This window comes from Solanum dulcamara, chromosome 7 (genome assembly GCF_947179165.1).
Source record: "Solanum dulcamara chromosome 7, daSolDulc1.2, whole genome shotgun sequence".
Lineage (NCBI taxonomy): Eukaryota > Viridiplantae > Streptophyta > Magnoliopsida > Solanales > Solanaceae > Solanum > Solanum dulcamara.
Window position 1 is genome coordinate 3,556,786 of NC_077243.1, and position 18,981 is coordinate 3,575,766.

General features: G+C 33.1%; 1 protein-coding gene and 1 non-coding gene across 2 annotated transcripts; one reads left to right on the top strand and one right to left on the bottom strand.

Moving 5' to 3' along the window:
- Window positions 1-7,586: 7,586 nt before the first annotated feature.
- On the bottom strand, window positions 7,587-9,368 carry LOC129895768 (transcription factor BEE 3). Its single transcript, XM_055971532.1, has 6 exons — window positions 8,948-9,368; window positions 8,616-8,735; window positions 8,413-8,478; window positions 8,259-8,327; window positions 8,095-8,172; window positions 7,587-7,918 (listed from the first exon to the last, which is right to left on the bottom strand). Exons 1-6 carry the CDS (start codon window positions 9,311-9,313, stop codon window positions 7,781-7,783), a joined length of 837 nt encoding a protein of 278 aa, XP_055827507.1. The 5' UTR covers window positions 9,314-9,368; the 3' UTR covers window positions 7,587-7,780.
- Window positions 9,369-11,586: 2,218 nt separating this feature from the next.
- On the top strand, window positions 11,587-11,660 carry TRNAN-GUU (transfer RNA asparagine (anticodon GUU)). Its single transcript has one exon. It is a non-coding gene; the product is annotated as a tRNA-Asn (tRNA).
- The last annotated feature ends 7,321 nt before the right edge of the window (window positions 11,661-18,981 follow it).

Here is an 18,981-nt window from a genome sequence, read left to right on the forward strand (position 1 = left end):
AGAGTCCCACATAATCACACCGAATAAAAAAAAATGATTGATCTCCTTAAATAGTCTCAAATAATTCTCTCATCTTAAATTAATTTTGGAGATTAAGTTAGATTCAGATTCTATTTTTTTATAATTTATGTTCAAACACAATTTTAATTTCCGAACATTCATTTCAACTTTATTTTCAATTTCGACCAAATATTATCCAAATCTATGTTATCGTTGGCTTCAAGATGCATAATGTAGCTTCATTGACCAAACAAATAATTGCAGAACTAGATCCCATAAAATACATAATACACTATTTATTTATTTTCCTTTTTCTTGTGGCAAAACTATTTTCTCTTTATCAATCTAATTTGTCCCGTCTTATGTTGAAACGTTCTCTCTTAAAAATTAATCAATTTATTTATAGGTTTCAATCTAATATTTAATTTGATTGATTATGTTGTAAATTGAGGTTGACTTAATCCGCCTATTAATATATTTTCTTCAATTGTATGTAAGCTTTTAAAACCACTACTAATTGAAACACTTTTTCAGGCATATACACGAACCTTCGAGGTTTTAAAAGATATGCTAACTTTTTATTTTTTCAAAACAATAATACAATCAAATCATGAAATTTCATCAGCATAATACACATGGAAGTATTACATTAATTATATACACTTAATTTGGTGAGAGAATATATTTACAAATAAATATTATTAACTTGACATGAAATTTGTAATTGGCTTAATTTGGATGACAATTTGAGAATATATTTTCAATTGAAAACTTTGTAATTGGCTTAATGTGGATGACAATTTGAGAAATTGACTTCATCTTTATCCGTCTTTTTATTGGATCATAATATTTTTTGACCATTCAAGCTATTTTTTGCTCTTCTATATATGTTCATTTGACGACCATAATTATCTTAGTTGATGTTAACTGGATATGAAAATGATGAAAATGATGGTAATTGTTAAGTGATTGCAACTAGTTATAATTAATTATATATCAAAATAAAGTGGGACATTAGCTTTTGCTTGGTAGCATTGCATTGGAGGATCACCAAGTCAAAAAGAAACTTTGGCTGTTATAATTTATCATTTAGTTGAGAAATGAAAAGAAATACAAACACATCATTTCATCATGTTCAATTAATCAAAACTTAATCACATGCTTTTGGATAAGGTAAGATTGCTATTTTGATGTGATACTTGAGTTAATAATTTATCTCCTGATTCGATTTTTTCTCGAATTTCGCAATGTAGCAAAATTGTGCCTTTTGAGTTAACAAAAGAGTGAAGAATCAACAGGAATATATGATTAAGACATTTAAGTAAAAATAATAATTGAACAATAAGATTCAACGTTTTTTTTATTAAAAAAAAAAAAACAAAAGAAACAGGTGTATCTTGTTGTGTAGATCTAGTGGTCAAACAATTTCAAAAATAGGTGAAAATGAGGTTTTGGACTGAAGAAATAACTATTCACTCATTTAAAACAAGTATCTATTGACTTTGTAACAAAGTAAAAAGATGTTCTAAATTTTAGTATTATGGACGATTGGTTACTGTTGGAGAACTACAGCAGCACGAAGAGAAGAAGAAGACAGCAAAGGAGAAAGAAGAAAGAAGACGAGCACAAAACAAAAAGAAAAAATGAGAAAGAAGAAGCTGAAGAAGCAAGAAGAAGCTGAAGAGGTTCCAGACTCTTCCACTTCTCTGATGATATCCACGTGGATATCATCTTGTCCACACAACACAACAAATATTAGATAATATATTAGAATATGATTATGCCCATATAAGTTATGGGCAAATAAAATAAAGCAATGACAAGTTAGACAAAATTAACCCATTTCTCTTTGTCTCTGTTTGAAAAAATCTGTATATAAGTAAATGTACATCTTGATGAATAAACACACAGAAAATTCCCTTTTCTTCAGTTTCTTATCCTCTAAATTTCTACATGGTATCAGAGCATCTCTAAGCTCCATCCAAATCTGTGTCAAAACATCAAAGCCATCCTCAAAATCCCAGAATGCCTGAAACAACTGAAATTAAATCAGACAGTGGTGAAAGAGGAGTCATGTATGAAAACAATCATCCCTATTACTTAAGCAATTCTGATTCACCTGGAATGACTCTAGTCAATAGTGTTTTTGATGGAAGAGGATACCCAGGTTGGAGAAGATCTATCCTCCTATCTCTATCAGCCAAGAGAAAACTTGGTTTTATCAATGGAACTTGCAAGATTCCAGATCAGAATTCTGCAGACTTTGAGCAATGGAACTGTGTCAATGACATGATCATATGTTGGATATCAAATGCATTATCTAAGGATATTGCAGACAGTGTAATGAGTTCCAAAACTGCAAAAGCACTTTGGGACAGCCTAGAGCAGAGATTTGGCAAATCAAATGGTGCCAAACTCTACCATCTGCAAAAGGAATTAACAGGTTTAGTACAAGGCAATAACGACATTGCAGGATACTTCACCAAAGTTAAGAGACTATGGGATGAATTAGATGGGATGAATGCGATTGCCTGCTGCTCATGTGAATGTACCTGTGATGGGAAAGCAAAGTTAACCAAGTCACTGGAAGATCAAAGATTGATTCAATTTCTGATGGGACTGAATGATATATATACTCAGGCAAGGGGAAATATACTTATGATGAATCCATTACCTGGAATAGATATTGCATATTCCTTACTTTTGCAGGATGAGAACCAAAGGGAAGTATATGCAAACATAAATGTCACTTCTGATTCTGGATCATTTATGGCAGTAGGACAAGCAAACCAGCCAAACAACAAGTTGATTACTGAGTTTGCAGCATTCATGGCTAATGGACAAGGAAGGTATGCACAGAGGATCAAATATCAACCAATGAGAGGAACAAACACATATCAGAAGTATGCTAACCAGAACCCAAGATCTGACAAGCCACAAAACAAGTTTAAGGGTAAGAAAAAATATGATCCAAACCTGTCATGCACTTACTGTGGGAAAACAGGACATCTGCATGATGATTGCTACAGACTGCATGGGTTCCCTGCAGATTTTGAGTTCACCAACTCCAGGAACTATCAGCCTCAGATTAAAGCAAATGCAAGTCCTGTTCACTGTCCAGTTTCAAGTCTAAATCAGCAGAAAGATGAAGACATGGGCAGGACAGATTTTGAAATCAAAAATGGAGATCTTGAAGAACAGTATAGCAAACAACAGATTGCAGAGATGATGCAAATGTACAAGCAAAGCAAATTGACAAAAACAGGAATGAATGCAAATGCAGTAGCTGGTACCATTCTTAAATACTCAAATTCCATATTCACTAACCTTAAACAGAATTCCTGGATAATTGATTCAGGAGCTTCAGAACACATGTGTTTTGATCCCAATTCCTTTTTGTTTCTAAAACCTCTCCCTGTGCCTTTGAGCATTAACTTACCTAATTCTTTCAAGGTAAGTGTGACCCATGTAGGCAGCATCTCTATTCTGCCAGGTCATGTCATAACTGATGTGTTACTTGTGCCAGATTTTAAGTACAACTTACTGTCAATTCACAAGTTTTGTATCCAGTTTCAATATGATGTCCTATTCACTGCTAATGGATGTTTCTTGCAGGACCTTTCAGTGAAGAGTCCTCAAGTTTTTGGTGAAGTTAGAGAGGGTCTCTATCTATTGGATTCTAATAGTGACAAGTCTAGAAATGTTTTCAATTCAAATGATGTATTTTCAATCCCAAAAGGAAGAAATCCCACCTCAGTTTCAGAATTTGATTCAGTTTATGTTAATGCTGCACCTAATGTAAAGCTCTGGCATATGAGGTTGGGACACCTCCCATTTTCAGCAATGAAACATTTAAGCTTTCTCTCTAATGAATCCAACTCCAATTTTATTTGTGACATTTGTCCTAGAGCTAAGCAAACTAGACAACCTTTTCCTACCAGCAGCATCAAATCCAAACACATTTTTGATCTTATTCATATAGATACTTGGGGACCATACAAATGTCATACTTACAATGGTTTCAGGTTCTTTCTCACCATAGTAGATGATTTCAGTAGAGGGACATGGACATTTTTACTGAGTACTAAGAGTAATGCTTTTCCTGTACTGAAAAGCTTTCTCTCTATGGTGGAAAGACAGTTCAATGTCAAGGTTAAGATGATCAGGTCTGATAATGCTTTGGAATTAGGGAAAGGCACACAAGAATCAGCATTTCTTGCTTCTCAGGGGATTTTGCATCAACTGTCTTGTGTAGCTACACCTCAACAAAATGGAACTGTTGAGAGAAAACATAGACACCTATTAGAGATTGCAAGAGGGCTGATGTTTCAATCCAAATTACCTATGTGCTACTGGGGAGAATCCATCTTGACTGCTACTCATATAATTAATAGACTGCCATCTAGTGTTCTCAAGGGACAAACACCTTATGAAATATTACTTAGACAGAAACCAACCTATGATCATTTGAAGAATTTTGGGTGTCTGTGTTATGCTTCCACCTTGGCACAGGGAAGACACAAGTTTGATGAAAAGGCTACTGCTTGTATTTTACTAGGATATCCTTTACAACAAAAAGGATATAAACTGTTGTCTCTTGATAAGAAGAAAGTATTTGTGTCTAGGGATGTGAGATTCCATGAATCACATTTTCCTTTCAATTCATCTGAGAACTCACACACACCTATTTTTTTCAACTCCCCCTCTTCCTCAGATCATAATTCTGACCTGTCACTCCACAATCACTCAGACCCACCTGTAAATGGTTGTTCCTACCCAGTCACACCCTCAGAATCTCACCATAATGCCTCTGGATACAGTCCACATTCTGAATCTACATTTCCCAATCTGTCACTAAGTCCCTCCCAGCAAACCCCCACTGCACAACCTATATTACCACAACTTGAACATGTCTATCCAAGCTCTACTACATCAGATGCTTCTCCTCCTGCCCCTATAACAGCTCTACCAAGAAGGTCTAGTAGAATATCTCATGAGCCTGAGTATCTCAGAGACTACATTTGCAATACTGTGATACTCACTGATCTATGGAAAACTTGCTTTGATCACTCTCCTAAGCCTAACAGCTATGCTTTCTCTTCCCTATCCCCCCACAATCAACAACTAGTTCACTCCCTTTCTAATCTTACTGAACCTAGTTGCTATAGCCAGGCCTCCCAACATCCAGCATGGAGAGAGGCCATGAACTCAGAAATTCAGGCTTTGGAAACCAATCGAACCTGGGATGTTGTCTTATTGCCTAAAGGAAAGAGAGCTTTACCTTGCAAATGGGTATACAAAATAAAACATCTTTCAAATGGTAGCATTGAACGATTAAAGGCCAGACTAGTCGTAAGGGGGGACATACAAAGAGAAGGTATAGACTATGAAGAAACCTTTTCCCCTGTTGTGAAAATGACCACCATCCGCTGCCTCCTTACCATAGCAGCTAAGAAGCACTGGTCTGTTTCACAATTGGATGTCAACAATGCCTTCTTGCATGGTGACCTCCAAGAAGAAGTTTTTATGAAGTTTCCCGCAGGCCTGACAGCTCCTAGCCCTAATCATGTTTGTCTCCTAAAGAAGTCCTTATATGGTTTAAAGCAAGCTTCCCGGCAATGGTATGCTCGGCTTGCAGGAGCCTTAGCTTTCAAAGGATATTCCTCCTCTTTAAACGATTACTCTCTCTTTTTTAAACACAATGGCACACTTATTTCCATCTTAGCAGTCTATGTCGACGACATACTACTCACAGGAAATGATTTGCATGAAATTGAGAATCTCAAATGCTTCCTCAATACAGAGTTCAGAGTTAAGAACCTGGGAGAAATTCACCATTTTCTTGGCATGGAAATTTTGCGAGAAGATCATGGATTTATTGTGAATCAACGCAAATTTACCCTGGACCTACTTCATGACTTCGATGTTTCTCATCTGGCTACAGTTACTTCTCCACTGGATCCTTCCTTCAAGATTAGAGCCGATGACAGTCCCCGCCTGGAAAATCCCACTCTTTATCGTCACTTGATAGGGAAATTGAATTATTTAACCAACACTCGCCCAGATCTATCCTTTGCTGTACTTGCTCTGAGTCAACACATGCAACGACCCTGTTTGTCACATTTCTCGGCTGCCTTACGCGTTTTACGCTACTTGAGCTCCGATCCAGGTCAAGGTATACTGCTATCTTCCAATCCCTCTTTTTCTTTGCTAGCATTTTGCGATGCAGACTGGGCATCTTGTAAAGATTCTCGCAGATCGGTTAGTGGTTTTTTCATTACCCTCGGAGGAGCTCCCATCTCTTGGAAATCGAAGAAACAAGTATCGATCTCCTTGTCCTCCGCAGAAGCTGAATATCGATCCATGCGTCGTGTTGTTGCTGAACTTACTTGGTTGGTTCGTCTCCTTGAGGACCTTTCTGCTCCTATTTCGCTCCCAATTCCGCTCCACTCTGATAGTCAAGCTGCCATACATATAGCTCGGAATCCAGTCTTCCACGAACGCACAAAACATGTTGAATTGGACTGTCATTTTGTGCGCCAACAATTTCAGTCCGGCCTGATTACTCTTTCCTTTGTTCCCTCTGAGGATCAACTTGCCGATCTATTCACCAAGCCCCTCTCTGGGATTTCTCACCGTGCGATTTTACACAAGTTGGGGGTCATGAATCTCCCCTCCAACTTGAGGGGGGATGTTGGAGAACTACAGCAGCACGAAGAGAAGAAGAAGACAGCAAAGGAGAAAGAAGAAAGAAGACGAGCACAAAACAAAAAGAAAAAATGAGAAAGAAGAAGCTGAAGAAGCAAGAAGAAGCTGAAGAGGTTCCAGACTCTTCCACTTCTCTGATGATATCCACGTGGATATCATCTTGTCCACACAACACAACAAATATTAGATAATATATTAGAATATGATTATGCCCATATAAGTTATGGGCAAATAAAATAAAGCAATGACAAGTTAGACAAAATTAACCCATTTCTCTTTGTCTCTGTTTGGAAAAATCTGTATATAAGTAAATGTACATCTTGATGAATAAACACACAGAAAATTCCCTTTTCTTCAGTTTCTTATCCTCTAAATTTCTACAGTTACAGAGGAATTATTTTAATTTTTGTAGATTGGTTCAGTTTGCTGATTATTATTTTTTTGTACTTATTTTGTTATACGAGATTGTTACACATGTAAAAATCTTTATAACTTCAGGGTAGGTCTATATATTGGTCAATTTTTATTTAAAAGACTATAATTTATTAATAGTTGTAATTTTTACTCTTGCTAATAATTTAGCACATCCATTATTGTTACTATGTTTGTTAGTGTCAATTAGAAGGTTTGTGAATTTTTGTTTCTCTCCATGAAGTTTTTGGCTTAACAAATTTCATATTACTTCAATTCGAGAGTAGATAAACTGTTCTTGAATGTTAATTTCTTTTTAAAATTTCTAAAGTCACTTCTTTCGATTAATTTACGTGATAAAAATGTGCAAAACATAACTCAAAATAAAATAAAGACTTGCTAGAATTAATCAAATGCAACATAGATTCTTCAATTTCATCATATTCCAATCAAGAAAATTAGGGGAAAATCAAACAGTTCACTAGAAATGATTTGGTCAAGTACCCACATAAAAGCTGAGTGAGGCCTAATACAATTATACCAATATATAAATTTCTGAATATTTTTTTTCCAATGTATACAAATATTACAAATGTATAGCACCAAGTGGGAAAAAAAACTTGATTGAAAATTTAATCAGAAAAAAATTTGGGAAGAATCTTCAGGTGTTGTATGGCAACATTGGATAACTTCCAGAATTTTGGCCATAAGGGCCAACTTGATTTGAAGACATCACTTCACATTCAATTTCCTTCTTCATCATTTTCTGCATTTTTAGTGCTTCATATGCCTTTGCTCTCTGCAATGTAATAAATATTTCAATAGATTCTTTTTAGTCCGTCACAAAAAATAAGATATTTTATATCGACTTAATACAAGTCATTATAATAGTGACTATACTTAGTCATGATTATGTATTAAATAATTTATTTGTTTTTGTACAGACACGATTGAGAAAAAAACGTGAAAAATTACCTGCAATGACACAAAAATGTCAGATTCCGAGTTGAAGTCGTAGTATGAGCTTGCTGCGGTAAGTTTCATGGAGAGGAACTGGATTCAACAAATTCGAATAAGTCAATTTATTTGTAATTATCTAAATTACTTCTTTTTTTTGTAATTATGCAAATTAAACTCACCTCGACTTGATTTTGCAAGGATTGCACGTAATTAATAATTTCATCCAACATTCCCGCCATGCCCATTGTCTGGAATTTGATTAAAATGGAAAATTGTTAGTCAATTAAAATTTCTTTTTTTTACACATCTTAGAGTTTGTCAGTGTAAATATACCTTGTAGCATCCTGGAACAATATCTTGCAAACACCTAAGTCTTTCATTAATTTTTCCTCTTCTAACCTGAACCATACAAAAATTAAAATTACATTAGTCATGAGTCATGAGTCATGCCAAGTTTTTACATTACTGAATAATTCACAATTAATTTTACCAGATAATTATTGAAAATATATAGAATATATTCTGAAATTAATTACCCTTTCTGCTAAGCTGTGACTATCAGTTGCTTGGCCTCTTTTGGCTCTAACATGGACCACTTCTCTTGGTTTCTCTTCTTCCTTTTCATCACTTTTCACTCTGTTTCCTCTTCCTTTATTCTGCAAATTAAAAACTATTTTAATTCCAAAAAAAAAAAAATTAATTAATTGATGATTAATAAAGTACTTCGTTTGTCCCAATTTAATAGTCTGACCATGAGATTTAAAGTGTTACACACATTTTCAATTTAAGACAATAACATTCAAAAGTGTCTCTTTATTTCTTAAACTTAAATTGGTACGGAGACAGTAACAATTTAAGATTAACTTACATTTCTCCTTTTATTTCCAGTAGCAGAAACTGCAGGGGACGAATAAACTGAACTGCTTTCTGGAGTATCACTAATTTTCCTTTTTTTGCTTTCATTAATTTCTTCTTTTTTGCTTTCTTGTTGTATATTTCCTTGAAAAATTTCTTGTAAACTTCCTGGAAACTCAGCTACTTGAGTGAAATCATTTTCATTAGAAAATTCCATTGAGCTCTGTAAATTGAAACTTGACATGTCTGAAGAACATGGAATGTTCATCATATCTGGAAATTGGTTCATGAAATCGATATTCGAATCCAAATTTAATAAAGAAAATGGTGAATTACTAATAAAATTTTGTATGTCTGAGTTGAATTGATGATCAGCCATTTGTGTGTATTAAGGACCTGGTTCTTAGTAGGGATGTTTATGTTGTGTTTTTGTATTTGTGTGTATGATAAAGAGAGTTTTGTGATGACTGATATATATAGGGAACATGGAGTGTTGAATTTTGAATTATTATTTTTTTTCCCTTTTTTTTTAATTAATTAAAGTATGACAAAAGTGAAGCATTTTTAGAGGACACGTGGAATCTTGAGCTTCTATGGTTTTGTTCCCCCTGCTGGACCCCATATTCAGGAGATATATCCAATTACACTGAGACCCACTTTCAGGCATTGGTTTCCAATCAGCAAATTATTGGTATTGAAAGTCAAAATTTATGCGATATTATTTGATTTGAGTTAAATTTAACAAAAAAAAAGATTTTGAAATTTATGATATAAAATATATTTTTAGATATTTGTATAATTATAAATTATTTTATTTAGAATATTTTTTTAAAAAAAATTAAGTTATTTTTAATTATAAAACAATAATTTTTAAAAATAGATTAAAAAAAGATTTCACATAAATTGAACAAATGCAATAATAATTTATAGCTAATTTGATCAAACTTTAAAAATCCAATCATCAAAGAAGGTTTTCGGAAAAAGACTTTAAAGTGTAGTAATTTGTATTTAATTAATTAATTTTAAAAATACTTCTATCAAATATTAGAGCAATATTTTGTGTTTGCTTAATGTTCCAAAAGTGCTTAAGGAGATTTTTTTTTTTTTACTATTTTAAAAAATAAATTCTAAACGCTACTTAAAAAACACTTGTCTTTTTCCTAAAATTAAGCATAGCAAAACACCTCAACATTCTAAAATGAACACTTGTGACTTCAAAATTTGATCAAACATGATGTTAGTTACAACCCAAAAGAAGAAGAAAAAAAGAGAGAGAGAGGGGGGGAGGGGGTTGGGGGAGTAGTACACTATTTTTTTAATATTTTTTAATAATTAGATGTCATGGTCAAGTAAAAGAGCAGTTGTTTGGTGGGCTGGTCCCTTTTCCAATATATATTAAATCAAATTTATTTCCTCTCTATAAAGAAAAGAATTAATAACAGATTCAGAGTATGAAGATCAAAATATAATCTTAGACATGTATTTCTAACTTTATTTTAAAAAGAAAAAAGGAAGAGGGACAAGAAGGTATAGACAGTATAGTATTTAAAAACTATAGTTCTATAGACAGTATAGTATTATTTGGTAGTATGAGTTAAAATAAAGTTTTGGGAAAAAGGACATGGATAAGACATATTAAGAGATTGAGAATGATATGGATGCATTTCATTTGATTATTAATAATCACTATCAAAGTGGTTGATTGGAGATGGGGACACTCACCCCTCATAATTATAATAACACTATATAGATGATCTCATTTTAATTGAACTAATTCAAAGATTAGTGGAGACCGGAGAGTATTGAGTGATCATATCATGTTGTTAATCACTATTTGCATTTAAGTACTATCATTATTACAATTCTGAACTTAATTGTTTGGTGATTGTTAATCTCCACTACCTCAAAGCTAAAATGGCATCTCAATGAACGTGGCTAAGCATCATAAAGAGTACCAGAAACAATGTTGTAAGATGGAAATGCATGATTCATTCTAACAATTTGATGTTAATTGGATTTGGCATATCGAATAGTTATAACAAAAATAAATATCAAATGATCTCTCCTGCACATAAATAGTTGTGAGTTTACGTTCTCATTTTATTTAATAAAATAAACCACAAATTCAAATTTAATCGAACTACAATATAAATATCAGATATTGAAAGAAGAAAAATAAGGTCGGAGCACCTATCATAATTATTGGATATGATCATAAATTTTATACTAAAAAAAGTACTCTTACTAGTATCTAATAAAAAAGGGGAAATTTTACAAATAATCACTATAATTTACGGGTTTGTATAATTCGTGGGTACGTTTGTGTAATTGAGCTATTTTTGTATAAATTTGAAATAATGAATTTATACAAATACAAATATCTGAACTTTAAAATTTTATACAAATTATATCATACAAAAGTTAGACAAATTATATTATATAAATTTTGAATTATACAAACTCAAACCATAATTAACGTTAATTGTTAATGGCGAATTGTAAATTAGCTAAACTATAACTATGTTAACTAATTAACTAGTATATGTTTGGCGCAATTTTTCCGATAAAAAAACCACGGAGGACCGTAGTTATAGGAATAGTTGATTCTTTTGGAAATTGTTTTTATTAAAAAGAGTTTCAAGTATAAAGAAAGCTGGAATAGCTCAGTTGGTTAGAGCGTATGGCTGTTAACCATAAGGTCGGAGGTTCGACCCCTCCTTCTAGCGTTTCATAATTTTTTTGCTAGAAATCGGTTAGCTTAGAAAAAATTACATCTCTCTTCTTTCCGGTGTTCAGGTAAAAATATTGGGTTTGGACATGCATTTTACAATGGAAAAACTATGAAGTTTTGTAAGTGAAAGTTTTAAAAAACTGGTCTGAGCGAACTCAAAAATATTTGAAGATAAATCTGATCAAATTTCATGGTCAAATATATATTTGAAAATAAATTTTTGAAAACTACTCCTAAAATCTATGGCCAAAAGCTAGTTTAATTCTGTGTGTTTATTCTACCATTGAGACAGACAAATATGTTAAATTCTATCCCCTATGTGTAGATAAAGGAAACAAGAGACTTGTTCTGTAAGACTGAATTTTAGATTCTGTTTATAAATTGGAACCAAGTAGAACGCGATGAAAGACATGAAGGATGATATGCTGCATGCATTGTTTTGTGGTTGTTTCATGTCAATAAGCTTCAACATCATTGCTCTTTTATGTGCAGCAGCATATATTTGCAGGTTATAGACTTCTAGTTTGGAAAATATTCTTGATGAAATTCGGAAGTAAAAGGAAACGTAAGAAGGAAAAACGAGTGGGAAGGCCAACAGGATCCAAAACAAGGTAAATCTTCAAGCCAGAAAGTTGCTCTTATTTATGATGCAATTGGTGAAAAGGATCCGTTATTCGGCTAGAAGGGACATGTTGTTGGTAATGCCAACATCCTGCCTATGGCAAGGCCCACAGAGGCTAGAGTGGTCTGGATCGAAGTCATGATCGAACATGGCGCTTGCGTGGTGGATTTAGTTAAGAAATAAAGTTGCAACTTTGCTATCAGCTATAACTTTTGGCATAATGGTAAACGCTTATTAGGACACCTGATGCATTTCATACGCTTGCTCTTGTTTATGATGCAATTGATGAAAAGAGAAAGGCCATTAACTTTTATCAACTTGCTGCTGAATTTATGTCCGGAAGTATTTCAACTTGTTCCGGACTATATTGAAGCATGCATATCAGCAGCAAAGTTGTATAAGCAGCTTGGTAAAACTGAACGTTCCCTTGTGATTCTGGAGGACTATCTTAAATATCGCGCAACAGAAGCTGATCCAATAATTATTGATATGCTGACGAATATTATATGCATTGAAAATGGAGAATATGCTAAAGTTCTTCAACATATTGAAGGATGTTTCCTTGGGATAGAATGGCCATTTAACCTAACAGCAAAAGCAGGAATCTGCCACATTTATCATGGAATTGAGTATAGCTGAGACCTTATTAAAGGCTTTTCGACTAGAAATTGCGAATGATAATGTTGATTCAGTTGTTGAAATTGCTGACAAATTGAAGAGTCTTGAGCATTATATATGAATATGCTTTACATTACTATTTGGTGTTGGGAGGAAACCAGGGAGTTGATGATGGGATCTTGAATTTGAAAATCGCACAATCTTACTAGTCATTGAAGAGGCAATTCAATTCTCTGTACATTCACTTGAGGACAATGTTAAGTTTTGCCTCTCCTCTTGATGTATCTTGGATTTTGATGATTTAACTAACTATCGTACAACGAATGATGCAATGAGAGATACGAGAGACAAGGGGAAGCATACTGATAGGGGAAATATGTAAGCAGTGACAATAATTGAAAATGGGAACAAACTTGATATAATTTGTCATCATCAAAAAGGAAGGCAATGTTATATTCGTGTTTTGATGATTTAACAAACTATGGGATCTGGTAGAGGGATCTGATCCCATGAGTAACGTCTGTCCAAGACAAAAAAGTGGAGTATAGCTGTAAAACTGCAAAAGTTGCAGAGGTTGATATATACTGCAATAGATGTGCTACAACAACAGGCTGCCTTGACTAATGACGTTTCTCCTACTTGTTTTGTCTCTCTTATGAAAAACAAGTTCATACACAAAGCAAAAACCATTTCAAGAAAGAACGCAGCTCATACTCAACAGGGACCACTACTAAAAAAAATGTGAAAAAACGACGTAAAAAAGTGACGGACTGCGTCGCTTATTTGGTCAAAATTGATGGAAAAGCGACGCAGTCACTTCCGTCGCTTTTTTGCTCGACGCTTTTAAAAAAGCGACGGACTGCGTCACCCCTAAATTTTTTTAATTAAAAAAAATATATAAAATAACGACGGACTCCGTCTTTTTATTTTTTTAAAAAATAATTATTTAATATAAAGCAATGGATTATTGGTCTCCGTCCGTCGCTATTTGATCTTGGAGTTCTTAAAAATTTTTAGAAAAGAGACGGACTTAGAGTCTCCATCCGTCGCTTTTCTAGAAAAAAATTTAAAATTTTTTTCAGAAAAGCGACGGACTAAAGGACCCTGTCCGTCTCTTTTCTGCAACATTTTTGACAGCAGAAATCTGCAGTTTCTGTTGTCCATTTGCAATCAAAATTTAATTCATTTCATAGCAATTCAGCCCATTCAAACATAAATAACAACAAACAAAATATGCAAAATACATAATAACAAACATAATTAAACACTTAAAACGAATAAAGTCATTATTTAGAACAATTTAAAGTGTTTTAAAGTTAACAAAAGATTTCAAAATATTCATAAACTAACATAGAGAACCTAAGGACTATTTGCTATGTATTCATCACTATCGTCAGATTTATCCGAAGTGGACCCTCTTGAATAACGGGGCAGAGGTTGACGGGAGAGGTTGAACACTTGTTCTTTAATTTGCTCAACTTGTTCATTCATACTTTTTTGCTCCTCAACCCTTTTTTTTTCAGATTCTGCCCAATGCGCATGTAGATTCTGTAATTTTCTGAGACATAGCAGCTATCTAAACCCCGTCAACGACCTCGGCTTGACGCGACGATCCAATACATTCTAAACCTGATTGGAGTCATCGTACATTATTCCTAGAGCCCATTCCATATCTTCGGCCCTTGTGACTGCCTCCAACCACTTTTTCTGTCCAAATTTGAGTGGATTGTTCAGGCGTTAGCTGGATCGAATCTCTCATATCACGTATATGCCGCTCATTATGTTATATTATACATTATGTTAAATAGCTTACGTAGGCTCTTTCGGTCTTTCCTTCACCCATTCATCCGGATCCGACACATTAGTTTTTTTCTTTACATGAGTCTTTTTAAAGACTTCATGACGATAGAGAGTGCGTCCCAATTCTTTTTCCTATAAATAAAAATACAATTGATGAAATAATATTCTTTCAAATAATTTATTTAAGAAAATGAATTTAAACTTAAAATTTAGAAACCTTACCATCTCCATCTGAATCGTACCAACACTCTTTTCACCTCCGGTGTGCAACGAGCTACCCTTTAGGCTGGCTCGTATTTTTTTCCTTGTTCGGACAAAGCCTTGAATTCTTTGGTATCCCAATACCAGCATAATTCTTCAAATATATAAGGCAGCATCCAACTCGAATGTGCCCGATCACCCTTAGCTTTCTTTAGCCAGCTAGACAGTCTGACATTCACTTTTCTTTCAAAAGTGGTTGCAATGACCATATTGTACCTTGGCTCCCAGGTACATAAAGTCTAAAAAATGAATAACATTAAATAATTAGGTAAGTAAAGTATAGTAAAAATATTAAACGTAATTTAAAAAAATAGATTTAAACATATATATACCTTGAATTCATTAAATATCGCCTGACGGATACTATTTGGAATCTCCCGCCAAGAGTGATAGGCTCAGTATATAGTCTCTTAACACTTCCTGAAGAGCCCTAACAGCCTCCTTCGAAGGATGTCACCTGCAAGACACATAATAAACATGTAATTAGTTAATGAATAATTTATTAATGTATCAAAAATAAATAAATAAAATATTAAACTTACGAGGATCCATCAGGCTCAATCATGACTCTCCCAAGTTTGTCCCTCTGCCCAAGAGCTAACCCAGGCATATCATGTGCTATCACTGGTCTATTAGCAGAAAAAGGTGAAGCTGATGTTGTAGGAGTGTCAGTCTCAACACTAGAATCTCTAAGTCTCAAAGTAGATATGTGAGGTGACTGAGATGTGGGAGATGAAGTAGACGAAGATGCTACTCTCTGGGGTCGAGTAATAACCTCTGTGGGTAGATGATAGGTCTGATCATATGAAGCATATCGGATCTGTGAAGAAGAAGAAGCGTCGCGTGGTCTGCGGAACTGACTATGGTAAACTAAAGGATCCATAATCCTAAAAGGCACAACATGAATATGTGTATGACTAGTCGGCGACGCTGTATCTCCGGCTCTGAAGAAATATGTCCTGGAATATCTTCAGGATCAACAGGTCTCCTAGACTTCTTTGTACTCCTACCAGAATGGCTAACCCCAAGATGATCCCGGGATCTATCACCATCACCAGATGACATCTGTATGTAAAGTAACAATACAATATATAAAAAAACATAAACTAAATAAATTACTAGTTATAATCTACCACTCTATTCCTTCCCGCTTGTTTCATTTTCGCTATCTTTCCATTCAGTTCAAGTCTTAATTAATTCAAGTTATAATTAAGTTTGTATTCTAATTAATTCAAGTTATAATTAAGTTTGTATTCTAATTAATTCAAGTTATAATTAATTCAAGTTATAATTAATTTTAATTTTTAAATAATTCAACTTATAATTAAGTTTATATTCTAATTAATTCAAGTTATAATTAATTCAAGTAAAAATTAAGTTTCAAACCTCATGACATTCCAGTTGAAGTTCTAAATTAAAATATCCTAAAATTCAAATATCTAAGTTATTCAAATTAGTTATAAAGTCTAAAGAGTTCAAAATTTATACACACCTAAAAAAATTCTAAGTTTAAAAAGTCGTAAAGTTCAACTTCATGATTTTAAACATCTAACTTTACTTAGCTTAATTAATTCTAAAGTCTAAATATTTCAAATATTATACAAACCTAAAGTTCAAAATTAGTATCTAAGTTGTTCTAATTATAAGTTCTAAATTAAAGTCCTATAATTCAAGTATCCAATTTCCAATATTTTTCTAAGTTTCAAACTTCAAAATTTCCTATATTCAAATATCTAAGTTATTCTAAAGTTCAACATTAGCTTAATTAGTTCAAAATGATGCTTAACTTCAACAAGATTTCTAAAGTTAACAAAAAATTCAACTTCAAAGTTCTAATTAAGTTCAACTTCTAAATTTAAGTATCCTAAAATTCAAGTATCTAAATTATTCTAATTATAAGTTCTAAAGTCCTAAAACTCAAGTCTCTAATTAAGTTCAAATATTTTTCTCTAAGTTTCAAACTTCAAAACTTTCTAAGTTACAATCCAATATACAAACAAACTACAACAAACTACATGGAATAAACTAATTAAGTAACTACTAAATCACAAATTACTATCCAATTTATAATCTAATACAAAATCTCAAATCTAACTTAAAGCTTAAAATCAAAACTATAACTAGATTCACTAATTTTACAATCCAATATACAAATAAACTACAACAAACTAAATGGCATAAACTAATTAACTAACTAACATCACAAATTACTAAAAAATTTACAATCTAATTCAACAACTCAAATCTAACTTAAGCCCTAAAATCAAAACTATAACTACATTTAATAATTTCACAATCCAATATACAAATGAACTACAACAAACTAAATGTAATCAACTATTAACTAACTAACAAATGACAAATAAAAAAAATTGAATTTTTTTATAAGATTTAAGCCCTAACCTCTTAAAGATGAATAATACTACTAAAGCACCACAGGACGGCGGCGGAGGCGAAGGACTGACGGGGGATAGCGACGGGAGTGGGGAGGGGGAAGGTGGGAGGCGGGGCGGCGGCGGAGGTGGTGGATTTGTAGAGAGAAGGGAGAGAGAAGAGAGAGTTTAGAAAGAGACAAAATAGAAAAAATACGTTTTGTCTCCCATATATTTTAATAAAAGCGACGGACAGCATATCTAAGTACGTCGCTTTTAAAAAAATATTTGACCGCCATTTTGATCAAAAAGCGACGGACAAAGCGATCCAGTCCGTCGCTATTTTAAATTTTTTGACCAAATAATTTGACCAATAGCGACGGCTTAGCGACCCTGTCCGTCGCTATGTTAAAAAAAATATTAATAAAAAAAATATATATACTTGCGACGGACGACGTCGTAATATTTAATTTATAAATAATTATTTTTTAATAAAATATATAAAATATTTATATAAAAATATAAAAAAAATTAGCAGAAAAAACCGCCAAAATAAGAGACGGACTAGGCGTCCTATCCGTCGCTCTTAGTAAATAAAAAATAAAAAAAATGAACATCGTCGTTTTATCCGTCACAATTTATTTGGGATGCGGTTCGTCGCTTTTTGTTCTGTTACTTTTTGGACTCTTTTTAGTAGTGGACCTGATCTAATGTTGCAGCATCTTCAGTTGGATTTTGAATTTTGTATCTTGTGCTTTTATATTGTAAATCTACTCCTATGTTATAAAGGATAGTAGATCGTTTCTTCTATTATCTTTTTAGATTTGAGTTATTGGCTAGAGGTAGCCGGAGTGTGTTGTGGCTAGAGATAGCCGTTAAAGTCTATATCAATTAGAGGTAGTTGGTGTAGTGGGCAATAGAGTTATTACTTAGTTGTGGCTTTTGACACTCAATTTTGATCCTCCACAACGCAAATTAGCTATTGAGTTTCTTTGAATTTCGAACATTTTAAAAATAATTGGCCTTTATAAAAACAAAGATATTTTCATGTTATTTTTAACTATTTTTATCTTTTTATTCAAAAATCATCTCAAAATAATTTTATTTTTAACTAAATACAATGTTAGTTAGGTTAGTTTAATTATAGTTTGCATTGTTGAAATTTTTAGTTTTTTCTAAAAAAAAAATAATCAAAAATCTCCAATCTTCCACAATGAAAATTGATGAAGAATTTGAGATTTTTTGAATCTATATAAATGCTCATATTCTCATTAAGAAAAAAAAGAAGTGGAAGGTTTTTTAACCACCCAAAGTTAGAATTTTTTCTTAACTTGGCTAGTATTTTGGACTCCTGTCCCCAGCCTAAAAGTTCTGAAAATTTTTAGCTTTCAATCTATATTTTTCTTCAAGAAAAATAAGAGATTGAAGTCGAAATTTAGGCTGAGAACAATGTTCTTATAATATCGAACCCATGAAGGTTCGAGTTTAAATTTTTAATTTTTCTTTTTGTACATTGGAATTCGATCAAGCTCTTGGGTGGTGGTGAAGTTGTCTTCCGCTCGTCATCTTCAGTCTTGCTGTCCGGAAAGAGGTAAAATATTTTCTCAACTTTATTTTATTTAATTATTTCATATTTTATATTT